We start from the raw sequence: 24,214 nt of genomic DNA, 5'->3' as shown, positions 1-24,214 counted from the left end.
GAAAAATTACACTGACAGAACCGGTATATTGATCCATCACTGGACCCTGATTGAGCCCCGCTCTTGCAAAGAGAAAAAAGGAAAATGGTAATGTCTTGGAGGCAGGGCTCCCCAAAATGCACACATTCCAAATATAGAAGTTCATATGGGGTAGCGGGCAGGAGTCATCAACTTGTACAGCTCCCAATATTGAAGGGCAACCCACAACTCCAAATGACCATGACTTCTTATTGTGCTGAAATTGGCCTACTATTGTGCCGGGTGCATTCAGGAACAAAAACAAACAAACAACCTTTCCTGCCAAATTATATCAGAATCAGAGGACATGGAATGTTAAATCATCTTTCACACTGGTCCGCTTGTGACTGACTGGAAACAACAGCCCATTGGTCTCAATGAAGGACTCTCTGCAGGAGGCTTGAATAGTCAAAGGACATTGCTCTCGGACCAATAATATGATTTTCACATATAAACATCTCATCCTCCCACATTAGCCTGGTGTTGGCTCAGTGGTTAGGGTGGCTGCTTGGGATCCGAGGGTCCTGAGTTCAAGCCTCGTTGCCCGCTGAATTAATTCACCAGGGGGTTGACTCAGCCTGCCATCCTTCCGAGGTCGGCAAAATGAGTACCAGCTTGCTGGGATGACCGAGTCATTCAAGTATCCTGCGTCAGAGTGGCGACCTGTCCAGGATTGTGCCCAATAGCCAAGGAGACTGCTTCGGCAGCACCAACGCTCTGTACAGAGTATGGTCCCAATGGACTGGACTGGACTCCCACATTTACAAACGACTTGGACATCTCTATTCTATACTGCACCATTTCTCAAAGCAGCAAAGGTCTGCAATGACTTCACCAGCTGATACAAAAGCAAAACAATTATGAACCTATAAGTACGTACCTGAAAAGGTGGATACAAGTTCAAAGATACCGTTACGGTTCTCGGAACGGTATGCATACAACATACAGTTGTCCTGAGTCAGTTATTCCATTCATATACGTGAAGTGAGGTCCCTACATTTTGTCGAGTGGGAAGACGAGGAAGCGTGTTGCGATGGGCTATTAGTTAGGTTATCAAATCATTTTTCCCCTCCATTCCACTTCCCACTCTTCCTCTTTTCACTGCTGAGGTAAATTTACCTCGCTTGCTACCCTCGTCTCGCTTACCACAGCATGACTATCCACGGTGCCTTCATCTCACTTGCTACCCTCGTTTCGCTGGCCACAGCGTACCACAGTCTACCGAGCGACTCGTTTTCAGAGGCAAAATCCCGACGTTTGGCTGGACACACGCGATAAGCTGCACCGCCAACCATCTTCCCAAGGCCAGACGTGGGCGGGCCAGGCCGGCCTCTGGCTGAAACCCCGCCCAGAAAGGCGGACCACGTGAAGGGCCGGTCCAATCGGCATGCTTAGCTTGGACAATGACGTCAGGTTTCGGCAAGGCTCCTCCCCGACCTCCGGGTTCTAAAAAGCACGGACCTGTGCAGATGAGGTTGGGAAGAGAATTGCAAGTGGGTTGGGAAGAGAATTGCAAGTTTGTTGGAATTAGAATTGAGAGAGGTTTTTGAGTACATATTGAATAAGGAGGAAGGAGAATTTAAGGAGAGGAGGAGTCATTGAGAGTGAGTGTTCCTGCCACGTCGTCGAACCGCCCCTTGCTTCTCAATCAAGCCTCCTGTCTGGCCCCGCTTTCTGTTCCTCATCTCCAACCTCACGACCTCTTGCCTGGTCCTGCCTGCTGCTCATCTCTCGCCCCCCCCCCCCTCTTTGGACTCCGCTCTTCTCCACTCGAGCCCCTCCTGCAGACACGATCTCCACACGTTCGGTTGTGGCCGAACAACTCAACCATTGTCGGGTGCCGCACCACGGATCATCGCTCCCCCGAAACGCTCAAGTACCGAGAAACTGTAACCTCAACTCCCTCCTCCCTGGCTGCAAAATCCTTTTCTTTTCATTGGGTTTTCTTTGTCTGAGTGTGTTGGCGCCTGTCTGTCAAGTAAGCCTGTATAAGATATTTTATTGTTGCTTTATTAATCCAATGTCAAGTCTGCACTGTCTGCTTCGTAAGTTACTTGTAAAATTGCCGCACCCCACACCTCTCTCATCTTTCCCTGCATTAAACCCACAATTTACAATAAACCTTTGTTGTGCTACATGCTTTTCCTCGCTCTTCGTAAATAAATCATTGTTGTGGAAATGTTTGCAGCTCGCCTTTGTCTTTTCCCTCATTGGTCCAGCATGGTTCAGATCCAAGTCCAGCTGGGTCTTTATTCCCAACAACCCGTTCCTTCAAGCCGATACGTCCTTGGCAGTGTCGCTCGGCTGCATCCGATCCGGGAAGGTGATCCAATCCGGTCGAGTGATCCGGTTCGGACAAGGCATACCAAGGGTGTGGTTCCTGGTGTTTAATTAGGTAACCCGATTCCATAGGCGGGAGGACCCTAAGTCACGCGGTCGAGTTATTGGCGTCCACGGTCCGTTAAGTGACCGACCGCATCACGGAATTATCCGTGAGCGACTGCCTACAATTCTGGGGAGTCTGGTGGGAATCGACGTAGCTTTCCCCCACCTAGTGGTCTTCTCACCTGCGACAATACATTTAAAGTGTCTGTTTGGGACAGCATGACATGACAAAGAAGCAGAGCAATAATAGGCAACTCATGTTTAAAGTGTAGCCACGAGCAATATGAAAGGATGTGTCTAAAGCACAACTCATACCTGAAGTCCAGCTCTTTGGGAGCGAGAGACAGCCTTGGCCTTTGCCTTCCCTGTGTCCTTGCCAGACTTTCCTTTGCCACCACCTCCTGCCTGAAAAAGCATTGGGTAACATGGAAACATTTTCTCTTAAATCCAAAAATAAAACAAAGAAAAAAGAAGAGGCAAACAAGATTGAATTTAAAAAGCAGGCAAAGTCTCACCATTTACCCGTTTCAATATCAGACGTGTGTCGATTGCCCTTCGAACCCAAAGTCTGTTCATGAGAAGCAAGCGAACCAGCTGGACAATTTTTGTTTATAATGCACAAGTTGCTGCCCAGATAGCAATGTGGTGCCAGGGAAGCTTTAAGAAGATCAAGACCACGTGCTACCCAGAGAACATGCAGGAAGTTGGAATTTAACCAGGGTGAGGGGATGACTCGCCTACTATTCACAAAGGATATCGTGGGACTTTTAACATCCACAAACTCACGCCAGTAGATAATCCACCTAGTTTACGTCCATCTAAGCTTCTAAGGGATGGTGCACACTCGATGCAGCTCCCTGCATTGGAAACACCAGGTTGAGTTTTATTTGCTGGGCTGATATGCAAAGCCAGTCAAAACAACTCAAATGCGAGTGTGCATACATCTCGGCAATCCTGCCAGGCCGCATATCAAACATACACTGAGCAGATCGTAACATCGACCCAATCTCGAACCCACAAAATTATTGCTCATTCAAAATGCGAATTACTAAAGATTAGCACGATCATAGGATGTATGAATTTTTTTTTTTATTCTTTTTAAAATGCAAATAAATTTACATTCTATCAATGTAGTGTTTTCAAAAAGTGAGCGTAAACATGACAAGCAAAGATCATATTATGCAACACAGCAACAAGTAGCAGCAGGCAAAAGGAGAAGGATATGAACAAAGAGGAAAATGAAGAAGGGGAGGAAAGGCAGGTGCTCTGAAACAACTTGCCTTCTCTTCCTGGAAGGAAACCTTACTACATTCCAAAAAGTCTGCAACAAGTGTGTGTCCCCTCTCAGGAGAGCCAGAAAACAACATCTGGCCAACCTCAGGACTGAACTTTCAAACCCATCTCCCTCCTCAAAATCCTGGTGGCATCTGGTTAAGTCTATCTCTGGAGTATGCCCCCCTTCCATCCCTCCCCCACTTCAAATGGAACTACAGGAGTCTCCACTCGTGAGAAGGCTGAATGCTTCAATTCTGTGTTTGCTTCCAAATTTTGTGCCGCCAGCCCCTCACTCTCGGTACCCATCCTTCCCAGTCATACGCAACTGCTCCTGAGAAAGTGAAGAAGTTCTTTCAACCCTCGACTGACTGCCACTGGACCGGACGGTACAAGTTTGCAGGTCCTAAAAACCGTGGGAAAAAAAATAAAATAGAATAAAACATCATAAACTGGTAAAACACTTGGAATATCTTAATCCTGACAAATCTCACACTCATTATCTCTCTCTGAAAGGACAGTGGCAAACCCTATCTACTTTCTTCACAACCATCTTGAGGAAGTAGTCATCCAAACTCCTGGGTCTCATTATTAGCCATGTTCTTTCTTGGGCAAACCACATTTCAAAGTTGGCCTTCACAGCCAGCCACCAAATTGGCATCCTCCGTCATACAAAGTCTTTCCTTTGAACACCAGAACCACTATCCACCTACAAGGTCTTTATCCGCAGCTCGATGGAGGACTGCTCTCCCCTCTGGGCTGGCTCCCCTACTCACATATTACTCAGCTTGACTCTGTGGAAAACAAGGCCTTTAGGATGATAGGAATCTCCCATGATGAAGCAGTCGATGGGCTTATGACGATCATGGACAGGTCGGTGGTTTCTCTGTCTTCCACTGCCTCCTTTCTGGTCTTGCAGCCACTGCTCTTTCCATCCTTTGTCTCTCTCCCCCCCCCCAACCCCCAGGTTTCTGCAGGATTCACCAGGTCCACCATTGACCCCCTCTTGGTGAAACTACTTAAATCCAGGATCACTGCTCACCTTCACTCATTTGTTCCTTTTTTTCCCCCACCTGTGGAACCAACTTCCACATGCCCTTCAATCTAATTCTTCCCTCCAGGTCTTCAAGACAGCTGTTCACCACCATCTCATATCGGCCCCAACCCAAAACCATGACCTTTTCTACCCTTGTTAACCTCTCCTCCCTCCAATATCTCTCTCTGAAAGGACATGAAAGGACATTATGCAGGCGAGGACAGCACCTCACCTCAACCGACCTACTTGGAGTTTCCTTGTTTCGAACTTGTCCAACCCATGCATGTGTGTTTTTGCGTCCTGTTTTTATTATTCATTGTACTAGCTCCTCCACAAACCTGGACTATGTATACAAAAAAAAAGAAACTAAAGACAGCAAGACCTCTGAATGAGGCCGAGAGGAGCACGCGACCAGGACAGACACATGAAAACACATTACCTACAGTGAGCAAAAAACAACAAAAAAAAAAACGGCTAAACAAGGATGATTGTGGAACAAGTATCCTCAGCTTCAGGGTGCAGTCTGTCAGAACAAAGAATGTGGTCGGCGTCTGGCCATGAAGGAACCCGGAACCGGAAGGGTTTACAAACATTGATATGCTCCCTCAATAAACTTCCTGTTTCAGTCATACGGAGGGGAGCAAATAAGCAGGAAAAGTATTTGTGTTGAAATGTCTTTCTTTTCTTTTAGTCTGCCAAAGCAAAAAGATCCAAGATATACAATGTATCACAAAAATAAACATTTCCAGCTTTGCTTGGGATGTTTGCACAGATAATTTCACAATTTCAAAGAGCCAGCAATGAAAACAGAAATTCTAATTTTGCTGAAATAGTTGCACACAAAACTCTTAGCATTTGGAACCAAAACAAGATTTAACATCGGAGGCTGAACCGTTTAATCAAATACTTTTACAAAGTACGATTCAAACACTTGAGCATAATCAAATGCAAGCATAGCATCTTGGCATATATAAAGAATGGCACCACAAATGGCCAACCCTCACCTGCACACAACACATCCCATTCTCACCAGAACATCCTATCCTCATCTGTGCCCAAACAATATCATGATGTGCCATCCTGACCTGTGCAAACACCTCACATCCAATCCCACCCTCCCGTGCACACATCACATTCCATGCTCAATGGCAACCACACACCTCACTTTCAATCCCCCCTCTCACGCAATCAATGACCTCTCATACCATCCTCACTTGCACCCACACACCCACACACACACACACATCACCACCACAACCCATCTTGAGCTGCACACATCGAGTCCCATCTGAACCAGCAACCACGCACCTCATTTTCAACCCCATTCTAACCTGTACCCACACAACTCAGATAATTACCTCCATACCAGCACTTGACATTCCATCCCATCTTCATCTGCACCCACTCATGAAACATACCACCCTCCCCTGCACACCTTACATCCTCATCGACACTCACCCACCTTACCAACGCCAACCTGTCCTCAATCATACCTAACACTTCTCTCTTGCATGCATGCCACATCCCTCGTCCATACGCACCTCACATCATCTCTCACCTCTATCTTCACACCGCCCCCCCCCCCGCTCACCTCACCCGACATAACCTCCTCGCTCACACCTCACCCAGCGTAACCTCCTCGCTCGCACCTCACCCGACGTAACCTCCTCGCTCGCACCTCACCCGACGTACCCCCTCGCTCGCACCTCACCCGACGTAACCCCTCGCTCGCACCTCACCCGACGTAACCCCCTCGCTCGCACCTCACCCGACGTACCACTCGCTCGCACCTCACCCGACGTAACCCCCTCGCTCGCACCTCACCCGACCTAACCCCCTCGCTCGCACCTCACCCGACCTAACCCCCTCGCTCGCACCTCACCCGACCTAACCTCCTCGCTCGCACCTCACCTGACCAAATCTCCTCGCTCGCACCTCACCCGACCTAACCCCATCGCTCGCACCTCATCTGACCTAACCTCTTTGCGAGCACCTCACTCGACCTAACCTCATCGCGAGCACCTCACCCGACCTAACCTCTTTGCGAGCACCTCACCAGACCTATCTCCTCACGAGCACCTCAACCGACCTAACGTCCTCGCTCACACCTCACCCGACCTAACCTCCTCGTCTGAACCTCACCTCACACGACCTAACGTCCTCACGGGCACCTCACCCAACCTACCCTCTTGGCGAGCACCTCACCCGAACAATCGCTCTCATGAGCACCTCACCCGACCTAACCTCTTTGCGAGCACCTCACCCGACAACCTCAATGCGAGCACCTCGCCCGACTGAACCTCCTCGCGGGAACCTCACCCGACCTAACTTCCTCGCACGCACCTCACCCGTCTGAACCCCCTCGCTCGCACCTCATCCGACCTAACCCCTCGCTCGCACCTCACCCGACTTAACCTCGTCTGCACCTCACGGGCACCTCACCCAACCTCTTCGCGAGAACCTCGCCCGACCTCACCTCTTCGCCAGCACTTCACCTGACCTAACCTCCTCGCCCGACCTAACCTCATCGCTTGCACCTCACCTGATCTAATCCCCTCGCTCGCACCTCACCCCTCGCTCGCACCTCATCCGTCCTAACCCCCGCGCTTGCACCTCATCCGACCTAACCCCCTCTCTCGCACCTCACCCGACCAAACCCCCTCGCTTGCACCTCACCCGAACCTCACCTCCTCGCTCGCACCTCACCCGAACCTCACCTCCTCGCTCGCACCTCACCCGAACCTCACCTCCTCGCTCGCACCTCACCCGACCTAACATCTTCGCGGGCTCCTCACCCGACCTAACCTCCTCGCTTGCACCTCACCCGACCTAACTTCATCGCTCGCACCTCACCCGACCTAACATCTTCACAAGCTCCTCACCTAACCTAACCTCCTCGCGGGCTCCTCACTTGACCTAACCTCCTCACGGGCACCTCACCCGACCATCCTCTTCGCGAGCACCTCACCCGACCTAACCTCCTCGCTGGAACATCACCCGACCTAACCTCCTCGCTCGCATCTCACCCGACCTAACATCTTCGCGGGCTCCTCACCCGACCTAACCTCCTCGCGGGCACCTCACCCGACCTAACCTCCTCGCTCGCACCTCACCCGACCTAACATCTTCACAAGCTCCTCACCTAACCTAACCTCCTCGCGGGCTCCTCACTTGACCTAACCTCCTCACGGGCACCTCACCCGACCATCCTCTTCGCGAGCACCTCACCCGACCTAACCTCCTCGCTGGCACCTCACCCGACCTAACCTCCTCGCTCGCATCTCACCCGATCTAATCTCCTCGCTCACACCTCACCCCATCGCTCGCACCTCACCCGACCAAACCTCCTCGCTCGCACCTCACTCGACCAAACCTCCTCGCTCGCACCTCACCCGACCTAACTTCCTCGCTCGCACCTCACTCGACCAAACCTCCTCGCTCGCACCTCACTCGACCAAACCTCCTCGCTCGCACCTCACCCGACCTAACCTCTTCACGAGTCCCTCACCCGATCTAACCTCTTCACGAGCCCCTCACCCGACCTAACCTCTTCACGAGCCCCTCACCCGATCTAACGTCTTCACGAGCCCCTCACCCGATCTAACGTCTTCACGAGTCCCTCACCCGATCTAACCTCTTCACGAGCAGCACACCAGTAGCTCAGGCATCCACCTCGCCCACACTTTACTCCATTCTTTCCTAAATCGTTCTTCACTTCCCGCCAAAACGAATACTAATCATCACTTACCATCGCTTTACTGTTTTATTCCTTCCTCGAAATACCCTTCGTTAGAAACGTCAGCTTTCAACACGTCTTTCCAACCAAAAACGAGAAACGTGCTGCGCACAATCAACAACACAGTCGTTCGCTGAAGCCGCGCACGAGCCGGAAGATGGCGGATTTTCCCGCTCTTCTTCTTGCTCGACTGCTTCCGTCTCAGATGCAACCTTGTTTTTTTGTTTTTTAAAAATAAATCTTAATGTGCCGCATAAATCATCGAATTAATTGAGTGAGCAATCTTTCATAAACAAGAGAGAAAAATCAAAATTTCCACAACGACAAACGGACATTCAACATAACCTCGCGAAACAGCCAATCGGAGGATGAATTTTTAATCACCAAATCGAACTCATAAACTTGAAACACACGACAATGGTTTTGCCTGTGACGGCAAGCATGAGGTCGGGGGATTAGTTGTCCTTCCACCAGCATTGTGCGACATTTAATAACCTTGGTTTTTTAACTCTTTTTTTGACGATATATAACAGGTATCCGAAAAGTTACGTTTAATGAAGAAAAAAAATAAAATAAAAAAGCCACAATTCCTTGAACGAATCGGACGCTGACGGTTTAATATCATCCGATTAAAAATGTCACGTTCAATCAACCCTGAGGCGTTTACTTGGACCCTCCCAAACGTCATCCGTACGTACTCGTTGACTCATCGCATCGATCTCGTTCCGTCACCAACAAGAAAAACCGCCCCCACTGTTCCAAATCGTATTATCCAATGAGCATCGAGCTTGTTGGACAATCTTTCTTATGAACAACCAATAGAAACACGCTGACGGTTTACTTTCCGTTTCTCTTCAAATTGGGAATGAGCGATGCTGAGAAAACGAGCAACGGATTCCTTTACCACGTAAATAATAATAATAATAATAATAATAATAATAATAATAATAATAATAATAATAATAATAATAATAATACCAAGCCATACGAATAGCAAGTTATTGACAATCCTGTATTGTCGGTGTTTAAATTCAGTTTAGGCTTATTTTATTATATAAAGCGTTTATTTCAATAAAATCGACATTCTCAATAACTACAAGGACAAATGTGTCCAAGAGCCGCGTCCGAAAGGTTTTGTCTTCACCAGAAGAAGAAGAACAATAAAAAGAAGAGGAAGAAGAAGAATAAAAAAAAAACTTCCGATATTTCGTCACGTGCCTTTATTGAGCCAAGAGCGAGACCCGTCATGGACGATCGTCGTTCATGACGACAAAATAGTGTATTTACGAAATTACAATACATTAAATGGAATAATCTTTAAATAGTAACGTGAACTTTTTGAAACTTTAAAGCAAATGTCCGAATATATTTAAAAGTTCATGATAGACGCTCTCAAAAGGCACCGTTTATGTGAGGATGTGTCTAAGTGTTTAGTATATATGTGGATCCGGATCCTGCATATCAAAGGGATGAGCCCCAAAGTTTTTGGAAGAAGAAGAAGAAGAAGAAGAAGAAGAAGAAGAAGAAGAAGAAGGAGAAGGAGAAGGAGAAGGAGAAGGAGAAGGAGAAGGAGAAGGAGAAGGAGAAGGAGAAGGAGAAGGAGAAGGAGAAGGAGAAGGAGAAGGAGAAGGAGAAGGAGAAGGAGAAGGAGAAGGAGAAGGAGAAGGAGAAGGAGAAGGAGAAGGAGAAGGAGAAGGAGAAGGAGAAGGAGAAGGATAAGGAGAAGACCAAGAAGACCAAGAAGACCAAGACCGGCTTATGTTGTGCATCCCACCTGAAAGGTTGGATTTGGGTTCGGAGCTGAACCAAAATCGAATCGGGTCGGCTTGTTCTTGTCACTTTAACCAACTCGTCCACAACTTATTTTTAAATATCATCATATACATTGGTTTTTTGGCACCGTCTCTCAATGGTGAAGAATCAGTTTTTAAAAAATCAAAACTCCTCGTATCCGGATTCAGATCTTCACCAAAATCGAATCGATTCCTCCTTGTCGATTCTTCACCCATACCCAACCTGTCCACCAAGTTTCATCCGAATCCATCCACAGTGTTTTGAGATGTTGCGCTATATATCGTTTTGGCCGCATCTTTCAATGGTGAAGAATCACTTTAAGAAATTGAAAAATTCTTGTTTACAGATCTGGATCTTCACCAAAATCGAATCGATTCATCCTTGTCCCATACCCAACCTGTCCACCAAGTTTCGTCCGAATCCGTCCACCACGTTTTGAGATGTTGCGCTATATATCGTTTTGTCCTCATCTTTCAATGGTGAAGAAACACTTAAAGAGATTGAAAAATTATTGTTTGCAGATCCGGATCTTCACCAAAATCGAATCGATTCATTCTTGTCACACACCCAATCTGTCCACCAAGTTTCAGCCGAATCCGTCCACAACTTTTTGAGATGTGCTACATATCGTTTTGGCCTCATCTCTCAATGGTGAAGAATCATTGAAGAAATTGAAAAAGTCTTGTATGCAGATCCGGATCTTCACCAAAGTCGAATCGATTCCTCGTTGTCCCATACCCAACCTGTCCACCAAGTTTCGTCCGAATCCGTCCACAACTTTTTGAGATGTTGTGCTATTATATGTCGTTTTGGCCTCATCGCTCAATGGTGAAGAATCACTTTAAGAAATTGAAAAATTCTTGTATACAGATCTGGATCTTCACCAAAATCAAATCGATTCATTCTTGTCACACACCCAACCTGTGCACCAAGTTTCAGCCGAATCCGTGCACAACTTTTTGAGATGTTGCGCGGTATATCGTTTTGGCCTCATCTTTCAATGGTGAAGAATCACTTTAAGAAAATGAAAAATTCTTGTATGCAGATCTGGATTTTCACCAAAATCGAATCAGTTCATTCTTGTCACACACCCAACCTGTCCACCAAGTTTCAATTGAATGCATCCACAACTTTTTGAGATGTTGCGCTATATATAGTTTTGGGCTCATCTGTCAATGGCGAAGAATCACTTAAAGAGATTGAAAAATTATTGTTTGCAGATCCGGATCTTCACCAAAATCGAATCAATTCATTCTTGTCCCATACCCAACATGTCCACCATGTTTCAGCCGAATCCGTCCCCAACTTTTTGAGATGTGCTATATTGTTGCGGAAATGGGCCCTTAGTGGGTTGTTAAATGTAGGATTAGCCCAGATCCCCCCTTAAATGCGTGTTTAGCCAGGTTGTTCGCTAATTGGACGTTACATGTGCGTCAGAAGGTGTAGCAGGCTGTCCAGTGTTCATACAGTGGTGGTGTACCGAGAGACGCATTCTTCTTCCTCCTTCCCTCCTCCGAACTAGCCCCTGCCCAGCGCTCTGACAGTGTCAGCCAACGAGACGTGTCAGCAACCCATTGGATGGGAGCGGCTGAAAACTCGAAGGATGGACCAATCACGGGTCCACAGAGGCGGTCCCAAGAAGGTCAGGTCAGGTATGGGAGCATGTGCCAGAACAGCGCGTCGCTGCGTCCACTTTCCGCCGGTACTCCAGGGGCCTCCGCCTGGCCATCCCCCAGGCAGATGCCAGGCCCATCCCCATCTCCTTGAGATGATGGTCAACCTGTTGCAACCATGAGGCACGTGGTCGACCCACTGGCCTCCTCCACTCATGAGACTCCCTCGCTGAGAGAATCTGGTGAGCAGGATCAGAGTCAGGAAAACGAGCCACATGTCCATACAGCCGCAACTGACGCTCATGGACTATGCAGGTAACAAATCTCATCCGAGTCTCTCTCAGCAACCGCTCGTTGGACACAAAATCCGACCAGCGATAGCCAAGGATTCTCCGAAGAGACCTGGTACCAAAGGAATTAAGTCTCCGTCTCAGATCCTTGGTCAGAGTCCAAGTCTCGCACCCATAGAGCAAGACTGGAAGTACCAAGGACCTGAAGACTCGGACTTTCGTCCTCCCGCACAGGTACCGGCAGCGCCACACCCCATGATCCAGTGAATCCATGACTCCCCAGGCCCGGCCCAGACGTCTATTGACCTCTGACTCGCAGCCAGCAGAGACATGAATATCACTGCCAAGGTAAGTGAATCTCTCCACGACCTCAACATCCTCACCACAAACAGACACAGACAGGACAGCAGCATCCAAGATGTCACCGAAAGCCTGGATCTTAGTTTTGACCCAAGAAATCCGTAATCCCAACGGCTCCGACTCCTCATTCAGCACCTCGAGGGCCCCCAAGAGGATGTCTAAAGTCTCCGCAAAGATGACTGCATCATCTGAAAAGTCAAGGTCCGAGATCTTGACATTCCCAAATGACGCACCGCAACTTGATCTCTCCGACATCCTCCCTAAAATCCAGTCCATACAAGTGCTGAAAAGTGTGGAGGCAAGTACACATCCCTGACGAACTCCAGTAACAACTGGAAATAAGTCAGAGATGGTACCACCACACTTCACAGCACTCTCAGTACCAGAGTAGAGTTCAGACATCAGATCGATCAGTTTTGGTGGCACCCCACGAAGACCAAGAATCCTCCTCCAGAGGACATCCCGATTCACTGAATCGAACGCTTTACAGAGATCAACATAGACTGCAAGCAGCCCCTGCCGAAACTCTCGTCTGCGTTCAATGAGGACACGAAGTGCAAGGATACGGTCAATCGTTGACCTCTTTGGTGCAAAGCCTGACTGCTCTGGACGCTGGTGCTCAAGCAGATGGTGGCGAACCCTATCGAGAATTATCCGAGCAAAGACCTTGCCCGGCACTGAGAGCAGCGTCACCCCTCGGTAGTTGTTGCAGTCTTGGCGATCACCCTTCCCTTTCCAGAGAGGGACAACAAGGCCCCTCTTCCAGTCAGTTGGGATGATGCCTGTGTTCCAGGCAGAGCACAAAACTGCATGCAACGACACGAGTGCAGCATTTCCACCAGCCTTGAGAAGTTCAGCATGGATGCCACAGATCCCTGGAGCTTTGCCCCGTTTCAACTGGTTCACCGCAGCCCGTGTTTCCACAAGCGAAGGTGGACCACAGTTGATTCGAGGGTCAGCAACAGGGATTGTAACACCCTGGACGTCCAACTCGACAGCTGGGGGATCAGCCTGGTACAACCACTCAAAGTAACCGGCCCAGCGGGCCTTCACTTCAGACTCCTCTGTCAAGAGCCTACCACTCTCTGCTCGAACTGTAGTGCTCTGAGGGATGGGCTTGGATGAACGTAATGCGCGAATTCCCCTGTAAGCGGGACGAGAATCACCTGTCCACAGGTGATGCTCTACCCCCTCACAGATTCCTCGCACATAGGCCTCCTTCTCCACCCTCAGTGCACGTACAGTTTTACGCCTCAGCTCCCTGAACAGCTCAGCTCTGCCATTCAGCCTGGCCGTGCGACTCTGGTCAATGGTATCCAGTGTCCCTTGAGAGAGAAAATTCTTCTTTGCCCTGCGGTGAGCTCCAAGGCATCCACCGGCAACATCAAGGACGGTGGTCTTAAAGGCGCTCCATAACTCTTCAGGACCCCCCAAAGCACCCAGACCCCCCAAGTGTCCACTCAGCCTGTTCGCAAACTCCTCAGCTACTCTCTCATCCCTGAGCTTGGCAACATCCAGCCTCGGCTGGGATGGTACCATTCTCCAGGATTTAAGGTGCAGCTTTAGAGTTGCTACAACAAGCCTGTGGTCAGTATTGAGGAACTGAGCACTCCGGTAGACCCTGCAGTTCTGGATCATCCTCCAACGACCGTCAATGAGGACATGGTCAATCTCCTTTGCCACACCGCCAGCGTTGGAAAACCAAGTCCAGCGATGAGCTTGTGGGTGCTGAAACCATGAACCAGCCACCCTAAGTCCATGACTTCTTGCAAAGTCAAGGAACTTAGTGCTATTCTGGTTCATAGTTCCTGACCCATGGGGACCAACACACACCTCATAACCATCCCTATCAGTTCCAGTCGATGCATTGAAATCCCCCAAGACTAGAAGTGTATCTCGTCTGGGGCACTGATCAACCACAGACTCGAGTGTGGCGTAGAATGCATCCTTCACGGTGAGATCACTCGCCTCAGTCGGAGCATAAATAGAGACCAGGGAAATGACACCTAAGGAGTGACGAATCCTTAATCTCATAATGCGCTCGTTGACCGGTGTTACCTCAATTATCATTGGGGTCAGCTTATTGGAGACAGCTACAGCAACTCCTTGGGTATGGTAACCATCAGAGCGACCAGACCAATCGTCGGTGTAACCACCCACCATTATCTCGCCGCAATCCGGTCTCCGAACCTCAGAGAGAGCTGCAATCCCGATGTCCAAACGCTTGAGCTCAGATGATAACAGAGACAGGTGATCATCCTCTCTTAGGGATAGGACATTCCAGGCACCCACCCAAAGGGACCGCCTCAGGTTAACCCAAGGAGACCGCCGTCTGGTGGACGACACCTCAGCACCACTCCGACACACTCTCCCGCAATCTGACCCAGGGATGTTACCCCGTGGTTTCCCTCCTATCAAAGATTGGGGGTCCCGAAGGCTTTGCCCCAATCCCGTCATCCGGTGAGCTGCCCTGCGAAGGGAAGCTGCACAGGAGGTACTCCCACGGAGTGGGTTTTCAGATTTTTTTTTGCGTTTTTGCGTTTTGCGGAATGAAGGGTTTTACGGTGGCCGGAGTGCAAATCCTGCAACCAACCTCCTAATGAAAGTAACCCAACTGTGGGAGGACGTCCGCAGACACAGTTGGGCACTAGATATGGATGGCCGTTGGCTCACGAGGAGCTCCTCCGCCCTTTGACAGGTTTTGTTTTTAATCCTGCTGGGTGTCCACATCCAAACACCCTCCTCACCAGAAAAGCTGGTGGGGGAGACGGTTTAGTCACCGACAACCCGACCATGGAACAGGTTAGTACAGGTTTACATGGTGCCCGTAGCAGGTCACAGATCGAACCTGACCTGACAAAAAGAAGCCCGCCCCGAAAAGGTGAGAGAAACTGGCTGCTGAGAGTCTGGGATCTGCTTGATGAGGAGTGACTCGACGAGTTGTTCCTCCTTGGCCTGGATTCGCATACTGGACCTTGTGAGAAACCAGCTGGAACACACCATAGATCTTTCTCTCCTGTGCCGTCGACCTTACGGGGGCTGGACGCGCCGAGGCTGGTGCGCGAGCGGTGCTGACAATATGAGTATGAGTGCCATCTTGCCACGCTGTGTGCTCGAGCTGGGTGCTCGAATCCGATGACATCGGCTTGTCACGAGCTGCATTTGTGCCTTTAACACCTTTTCCTCTCATCCATGAGGCACTACCAAATACTCCGTGTCTTGTCTGCATCTTGTCTGCATGTTGTCCAGGCCTAAGGCTTATTTCACTTGGGCCCCCTTCGAAACCCGTATCCGTAGATCTCTGGTTAAGAGCGGGTTATAGATTAGTTATAACATTGTCGTGAATGCTTTGCTTGTGCCGTGTTTTCCCGATGTGTCCCCGATAAATCTGGCTGAGTTATCCGAGATTTTCCGCCTTTAATTTATTCATGCCGCGCCGAGGAACAATCCGCTTGATTTGTCCAAAAAAAAAACCAAAATGGTTACGGACTGGCAGACTTCGCTCAGTCTCTGACAAACCCAGTCTGTAGCCGGGGTCTATTTCCCCAACTGGTGCGGCTCAGGTGTACGTTGGTATCGTGATCTGAGGCGCGTGACCCGAGACCTGTGCCGAACTAGCCGGCGTTATAACCCCTGAGACAGCGGTGCTATTAAGTGACGCCGAATCATCAACATTTGGCTGTTAAGAGTAGGGTGCGAATCCCTCCACCGTCGAATCTATAACAATATATCGTTTTGGCCTCATCTATGAATAGTGAAGAATCACTTTAAGAAAAGGAAAAATTCTTGTATGCAGATCTGGATTTTCACCAAAATCGAATCGATTCCTCGTTGTCCCATACCCAATCTGTCCACCAAGTTTCAATCGAATCTGTCCATAACTTTTTGAGATATCCTGTTCACAGGCAAAAGACAGACAGACAAACAAACAGGGGTGAAAACATAACCTTCACCCACCTTTAGTTACAGAGGTCATGAGAATGGCACTCCTAGAGAGCATCATGTCGCCTTGCGTGTTCATTCTGAACAAAAATACCATCGTTAACTGAACATGCTTCTATTATGGCCCACATACCTGCATCATCCATGCAGCCTGTTGTGATAATAAAGTGCCATACTGTAATTGGCGGCAACGGTAATTGGGCGGATGTGGCAGCACTGTATATGAAGGTCAATGGCTGGTGTTGATACGTAAACCACGTACTCCGTGGAAAGTCATGCTGGAACAGTAATGGTATGTTATATACTATATTAGGAATAATGTACTCTGAGGAATGTAATTGGTATTAGAGTATGGAGTTTAACTTCGTTATTATGTGATGTGTATGTGGTATTTGCCTTCAGTATTATGTGTACTAGTTATTGTATTTTGTTATTCTTACCCTATGTATATTTATGTTGTTGTAGATATGCGTATGGGTATTGTGAGAATAAAGCCGATCGAAAAGGTCTATTGTTGATTACTACAACAATAATTTATTCTCACAAAACTCACGCGGTTGGATTGGACCAGAAGAGCGCCGAGGCCTACACTGGAATGGAGCGTTTGCTGAGTCCAGAGAGGCTGGATTGGACCAGAAGAGCGCCGAGGCCTACACTGGAATGGAGCGTTTGCTGAGACCAGAGAGGCTGGATTGGACCAGAAGAGCGCCGAGTCCTACACTGGAATGGAGCGTTTGCTGAGACCAGAAAGGCTGGATTGGACCAGAAGAGCGCCGAGGCCTACACTGGAATGGAGCGTTTGCTGAGACCAGAGAGGCTGGATTGGACCAGAAGAGCGCCGAGGCCTACACTGGAATGGAGCGTTTGCTGAGACCAGAGAGGCTGGATTGGACCAGAAGAGCGCCGAGGCCTACACTGGAATGGAGCGTTTGCTGAGACCAGAGAGGCTGGATTCGGATCCCAGTTCACCCACGGCGGCACAAGAATGGAAACACTGGTTGAAGACGTTCGAAAACTTCCTGGAAGCTCTACCACAGGATAATCTGGATAAGATGAGTCTGCTTACAAATTTTGTCTCACCAAGACTATACGAAACTATATCAGAGTGTACCATTTATGATGAGGCTATCCGTACTTTACAGTCACAGTACGTAAAGCCCACTAATGAAGTGTTTGCACGCCATCGTCTTGCAACTCGCTGCCAGCAGGTCGGAGAGTCCTTAGATGAATACCTTCTGACTCTGAAAACGTTAAGTAAAGAGTGTAACTTTGGGGCTGTAACAGCAACTCAACATTGCGAAGAATCCATCAGGGATGCCTTTATTAGCGGCCTGCAGTCACCACTGATCAGACAACGTCTATTAGAGAATAAGACTTTAGATTTAGCTACCATGTTTGATCAGGCGAGATCTCTAGATTCAGCCCAAAGAAATTCAGAATCTTATTGTGTTATTCAACCCTCCCGTTCATTGGGTGCTGCCTCATCCAATCAGAATACCGGTGAAGTGGAACCCACAACTGTAATGGCTGCTACGGGTGTTAAATGTTTCTTTTGTGGTTTTTTAAAACACCCACGTGTAAAATGTCCGGCACGAGAGGCGGTGTGTCATAAGTGCCAGAAAAAGGGTCATTTTGCTAAGGTGTGCCGTAGTACTTCATCAGTAGCTACTGGTGCTTGTGCAACTTCCTCTGATCAGGCAACGCTAGCGGCTGTGTCTTCTGCCGCTGCCCCAGGGGTGTTATCAAAGGCGGTTGTGAGGGTCACGCTCAATGGAGTGGAATTGGATGGCCTTATTGATAGTGGTAGTTCAGAAAGTTTTATCCATCCCGACCTCGTTAAGTGCCATTCCTTAAGTGTACATCACACCCAAGGCAATGTTTCCATGGCATCTACTTCCTTCACCGCTCAGACATCAGGGTTCTGTCGAGTCAATATCAAAGTAAACGGTCGGTGCTACCAAGATGTGCGTCTGTCCATACTCCCTCAGCTGTGTTCAGATATAGTTTTGGGCCAGGATTTTCAGGGACTGCATGATAGTGTTACACTGACATATGGAGGTAGTTTGCCTCCTCTTGTTATCTGTGGACTCAGTACACTATGTGTTGACCCTCCAGAACTGTTTGCCAACTTGACAGCTGATTGTTATCCTGTTGCTGCTCGATCACGTCGGTACTCTCCCGATGATCGTAAATTCATTGAAAAGGAAATTCAAAGGATGTTGAAGGAAGGTATTATAGAGCCCAGTAACTCCTCTTGGCGTGCACAGGTTGTTGTCGTTAAGAACGAAACTCACAAGAAACGCTTAGCCGTGGACTATTCAGAAACTATCAACAAATTCACACTTCTTGACGGATATCCTCTGCCTCGTATTGATGACACTGTTAACAAGATTGCTCAATACCGTGTTTTTAGTACGATTGACCTCCGTAGTGCGTATCATCAAATCCCCATCAGAAATGAAGATAAGCCATACACCGCGTTTGAGGCCTGTGGACGCCTTTATCAGTTTGCTCGGGTTCCCTTTGGCGTCACCAACGGAGTGGCTTGCTTCCAACGTATCGTGGATTCATTCATCCAAGAAGAAGAACTGGTTGGAACATTTGCTTACTTAGACAACATTACTATTTGCGGCATGACTCAGGAAGAGCATGATGCTAATCTCACGAAATTTCTTGAGGCTGCTAAGAGAAAGAATATAACTTACAATGAAGACAAATGCATCTTTTCAACTAACAGGCTCAGTATTCTTGGATATGTGGTGGAAGGAGGGGAAATGCGCCCGGATCCTGAACGACTCCGACCCTTGCAGGATTTGCCTGTTCCTCGGGACATGAAATCGCTCCGACGCATCCTTGGCTTCTTTGCCTATTATTCACAGTGGATATATGACTACTCAAGCAAGATCCGCCCACTGTGTGCCACTACTACATTTCCCATGACAAGGGAAGCAGAAGTGGCTTTCCATCTACTTAAGCAAGACATTGAAGGTTCAGTGGTGAGGGCGATTGACGAATCCATACCCTTCGAAGTTGAGACCGATGCTTCGGATGTAGCAATTGCTGCAGTCCTCACCCAGGCAGGACGTCCGGTAGCCTTCTTTTCCCGAACCCTTCAGGGACCCGAATGTCGTCATGCTTCTATTGAGAAGGAGGCCCAGGCTATTATTGAAACAGTTCGCCACTGGAGACAGTATTTGACAGGCAGACATTTTACTATAAAGACAGATCAACGATCAGTGAGCTATATGTTTGATAAGCAGCATAAAAATAAGATAAAGAATGATAAGTTCATGCGTTGGAGGATGGAATTATCTTGCTATGATTTTGACATTGTGTATCGTTCTGGTCGAGAAAACATTCCCTCTGATACATTCTCCAGGTCTTATTGTGGGATGGCATGCCACGATCGACATTCACTGTTTAACCTCCACGAAGCCTTGTGCCACCCAGGGGTTACCCGCTTATACCATTTTGTGAAATCTAAGAATATGCCATACTCTGTCGAGGATGTCCGGCAGGTTGTTGGATCTTGTAGAATATGCGCAGAATGCAAGCCCAAGTTTCACCAACCAGATAAGACTCGACTCATAAAAGCTACTCAGCCATTTGAGCGTCTCAATATAGATTTCAAGGGGCCTCTTCCGAGTACAGATAAGAATCAGTATTTTCTTAACGTTGTGGATGAATCTTCACGGTTTCCTTTTGTATTTCCTTGTGCCGACATGACCACTTCCACGGTTATCAAGTGCCTCTGTCAGCTGTTCGCTATTTTCGGAATGCCGGCTTACATTCATTCGGACCGGGGACCCTCCTTCATGAGCAAGGAATTACAAGACTTCCTTGCCAGTAGGGGGATCGCTGGAAGCAGAACTTCGAGCTATAATCCTCAAGGTAATGGCCAAGTGGAGAGGTTCAATGGTACCATTTGGAAGGCAATCACAACGGCTCTAAAATCCCGTAATCTACCCATCAAATGCTGGCAGACTGTTCTGCCTGATGCTCTCCACTCAATTCGTTCACTGTTGTCTACAGCAACCAATGCTACCCCTCATGAAAGACTTCTGAACTATTCTCGTCGTTCTTCCTCGGGAGCCTCGGTGCCTACTTGGCTCTGCAATCCTGGGCCAGTCCTGCTGAAGCGTCACGTACACATTAATAAAACTGATCCCCTTGTGGATGAAGTCGACCTCCTCCAAGCAGGACCCCACTATGCCCATAGTCGCTACCCAGATGGCAGGGAAACCACGGTCTCTGTTAGACACTTAGCCCCAATTGGAACCCCATCCAAGAGTGAACCCCAAATTCTACCTCAGGCTTCTGAAGAAAATCTAATTCCCCAGGGTAGTCCCCAAGACGCACCCTGCTCAGAGGGGGGTGATCTCGTTCCTGATATGGTTCCTGCAACTCCACAGCAATCAGATGCTGTGGATAACCCTCCAGTGCCAAGAAGATCCGGTCGCACCATTCGTCCTCCTATTAGACTAGATTTATAGAGATAGACATCTCAGAAGGGGGTGAATGTTGTGATAATAAAGTGCCATACTGTAATTGGCGGCAACGGTAATTGGGCGGATGTGGCAGCACTGTATATGAAGGTCAATGGCTGGTGTTGACAGGTATACCACGTACTCCGTGGAAAGTCATGCTGGAACAGTAAAGGTATGTTATATACTATAGTAGGAATAATGTACTCTGAGGAATGTAATTGGTATTAGAGTATGGAGTTTAACTTCGTTATTATGTGATGTGAATGTGGTATTTGCCTTCAGTATTATGTGTACTAGTTATTGTATTTTGTTATTCTTACCCTATGTATATTTATGTTGTTGTAGATATGCGTATGGGTTTTGTGAGAATAAAGCCGATTGAAAAGGTCTATTGTTGATTATTACAACACAGCCTATTATGTCACATACATTGCAATTATCAGGAGCTTTATTGATTAATTATGATGGATATTTAACAATCACTTTTGTGCACATTAAGGCTAATTTGTACTCCCATGTTGTTGTACTATCTTGTTTACCCTGTGTATCCTACCCCATCCCTCTCCCTTCCACAGATCACCTGATGTCTCTGTTCCCCACTATTTTGTGCTTCCCTCTCCCACCGCTCTTGTCTCCTGCCTTGTTATATGTTTGTGTGTATTAGCTCTTACATGAGCCTCGACATGGAAAACAAAAAATAATAATACATAAATTTAAAAACCAGGAACCTGTCAGAGTAAGTCGTTTGTTGCATGTGATGCTGAAGCAGTGTATATAATTTATAGACAGGGTAGACAAATTAATTTTGTACATTCAAAACCTCTTGTTTGTGGGCGGGGTTCGGTGAGGACTTCCCATCGCCGAGGCACACGTGTTACTGGTGTGCAACTACTAGGCCGATTACGATCTAGGCCAGTGTGTGCCACATTACTACAAGGCCAGTGTGTGCCAGATTACTACTAGGCCAGTGTGTGCCAGATTACTACTAGGCCAGTGTGTGACAGATTACTACTAGGCCAGTGTCTGCCAGATTACTACTAGGCCAGTGTCTGCCAGATTACTACTAGGCCAGTGTGTGCCAGATTACTACTAGGCCAGTGTGTGCCAGATTACTACTAGGCCAGTGTGTGCCAGATTACTACAAGGCCAGTGTGTGCCAGATTACTACAAGGCCAGTGTGTGCCACATTACTACAAGGCCAGTGTGTGCCACATTACTACAAGGCCAGTGTGTGCCAGATTACTACTAGGCCAGTGTGTGCCAGATTACTACTAGGCCAGTGTCTGCCAGATTACTACAAGGCCAGTGTGTGCCAGATTACTACTAGGCCAGTGTGTGCCACATTACTACTAGGCCAGTGTGTGCCAGATTACTACTAGGCCAGTGTGTGCCAGATTACTACTAGGCCAGTGTGTGCCAGATTACTACTAGGCCAGTGTGTGCCAGATTACTACTAGGCCAGTGTGTGCCAGATTACTACTAGGCCAGTGTGTGCCAGATTACTACTAGGCCAGTGTGTGCCAGATTACTACTAGGCCAGTGTGTGCCAGATTACTACTAGGCCAGTGTGTGCCAGATTACTACTAGGCCAGTGTGTGCCAGATTACTACAAGGCCAGTGTGTGCCAGATTACGACGAGGCCAGTGTGTGCCAGATTACTATTGGCCAGTGTGTGCCAGATTACTACTAGGCCAGTGTGTGCCAGATTACTACTAGGCCAGTGTGTGCCAGATTACTATTGGCCAGTGTGTGCCAGATTACTACTAGGCCAGTGTGTGCCAGATTACTACTAGGCCAGTGTGTGCCAGATTACTATTGGCCAGTGTGTGCCAGATTACTACTAGGCCAGTGTGTGCCAGATTACTACTCGGCCAGTGTGTGCCAGATTACTACAAGGCCAGTGTGTGCCAGATTACTACAAGGCCAGTGTGTGCCAGATTACTACAAGGCCAGTGTGTGCCAGATTACTACAAGGCCAGTGTGTGCCACATTACTACTAGGCCAGTGTGTGCCAGATTACTACTAGGCCAGTGTGTGCCAGATTACTACTAGGCCAGTGTGTGCCAGATTACTACTAGGCCAGTGTGTGCCAGATTACTACAAGGCCAGTGTGTGCCACATTACTACTAGGCCAGTGTGTGCCACATTACTACTAGGCCAGTGTGTGCCAGATTACTACTAGGCCAGTGTGTGCCAGATTACTACTAGGCCAGTGTGTGCCAGATTACTACAAGGCCAGTGTGTGCCACATTACTACTAGGCCAGTGTGTGCCAGCCATGGTGGTGTAGTGGGCTGTGGAGCCTGCAAGAAGAGCTGGCACATTTATCTTTATTGGGGTCACTCTGTGAGTCGGACCCCAGAGGAAGAAGAGAATTGAGTCCACTAAAATAGAGCCAAGAGAGGCTCATGTGGAAGGAGGTCGAGCAAGTGGTCCACAGAGGTGCTTGTGAGGCAGAGATTATTGTGGTTCACTCTGCAGAATTTTTGGGATTAAGCCCAAGCAGGTATCACCCTGTCTTTGGGGAGAGGAAGGAGCCACCATGCCTTTAGAGAGGGGATAAAGACCTCAGCACTTGGAGGAGAAGGAGAAAGAGAAGGAAGAAGAAGTGCCGACCAGGAGGCCTCATTGGAGAAAAGGACAAAGACGACCACGTGGCCTGGTTGAAGGCCTACTCATCGCTGGCCCTGCTCATGGCTGTGTTACTTTATCTTTTGACACCATCATTACTAGCTCTAATCTTGCACCTGGTTTCTTAAAGTGGACTGCATTGAGTTCTGCGTCCACCCTGCACATCGTAGACAAAGGGAAGTCCCGCCTGCATTATTGTCTTGTATGAGTGTGATCTGTGGTGCCCAGTGGGTTAAGTTTTGCATTTTATTTCTCCATATATATATATATATATATATATATATATATATATATATATATATATATATATATATATATATATATATATATATATATTGTTGCGGTCTTCGCGCCCGCCGGCGTGCTGATGGCCACGTAACTCGAATCGCGGCACGTCGCCCACCGGACGGACAATCCAGTCGTGACCCTCTCGGACTAACGCCGGGAACCAGTCACGGGTGGACCTTTCGGTCTCACCGCGATCGAGCCAATCAGCCCCCGCGTGGGATAGGGTTGCTCGCCAAATTCGACCTACCTAAGTACCCACGCGGAGGGTAGACCGGGCGATCGCACCTCGCCGCAGGTCGACTTCGGACACGGGCCACTTAAGCGACCCGTTCCGTACTATCAGAATAATCGAGCGGTGTTATC

At 48.3% G+C, this 24,214-nt stretch overlaps 1 protein-coding gene across 2 annotated transcripts in view; it reads right to left on the bottom strand.

Moving 5' to 3' along the window:
* LOC147014192 (histone H2A.V) overlaps positions 1-9,193 on the bottom strand; it is a 29,465-nt gene extending 20,272 nt beyond the window's left edge. Inside the window, exons 1-2 of one of the 2 annotated variants that reach the window (XM_085851954.1) lie at positions 9,146-9,193; positions 2,719-2,808 (exon numbers count right to left, since the gene is read on the bottom strand). In XM_085851954.1, coding sequence (XP_085708080.1) covers positions 2,719-2,808; positions 9,146-9,157 — 102 coding nt within the window. In that variant the 5' untranslated portion in view covers positions 9,158-9,193. Of the gene's footprint in view, positions 1-2,718; positions 2,809-8,459; positions 8,739-9,145 lie in introns of those variants that run through there. The other variant, XM_085851956.1, reaches the window with a different exon arrangement.
* Between the last annotated feature and the right edge of the window lie 15,021 nt (positions 9,194-24,214).

The sequence above is a fragment of the Eptatretus burgeri genome, chromosome 13 (assembly GCF_056783735.1).
Source record: "Eptatretus burgeri isolate ZD-2024b chromosome 13, Ebu_testis_v1, whole genome shotgun sequence".
Taxonomy (NCBI): Eukaryota; Metazoa; Chordata; class Myxini; order Myxiniformes; family Myxinidae; genus Eptatretus; species Eptatretus burgeri.
This window is presented reverse-complemented; position numbering and strand designations above follow the sequence as displayed.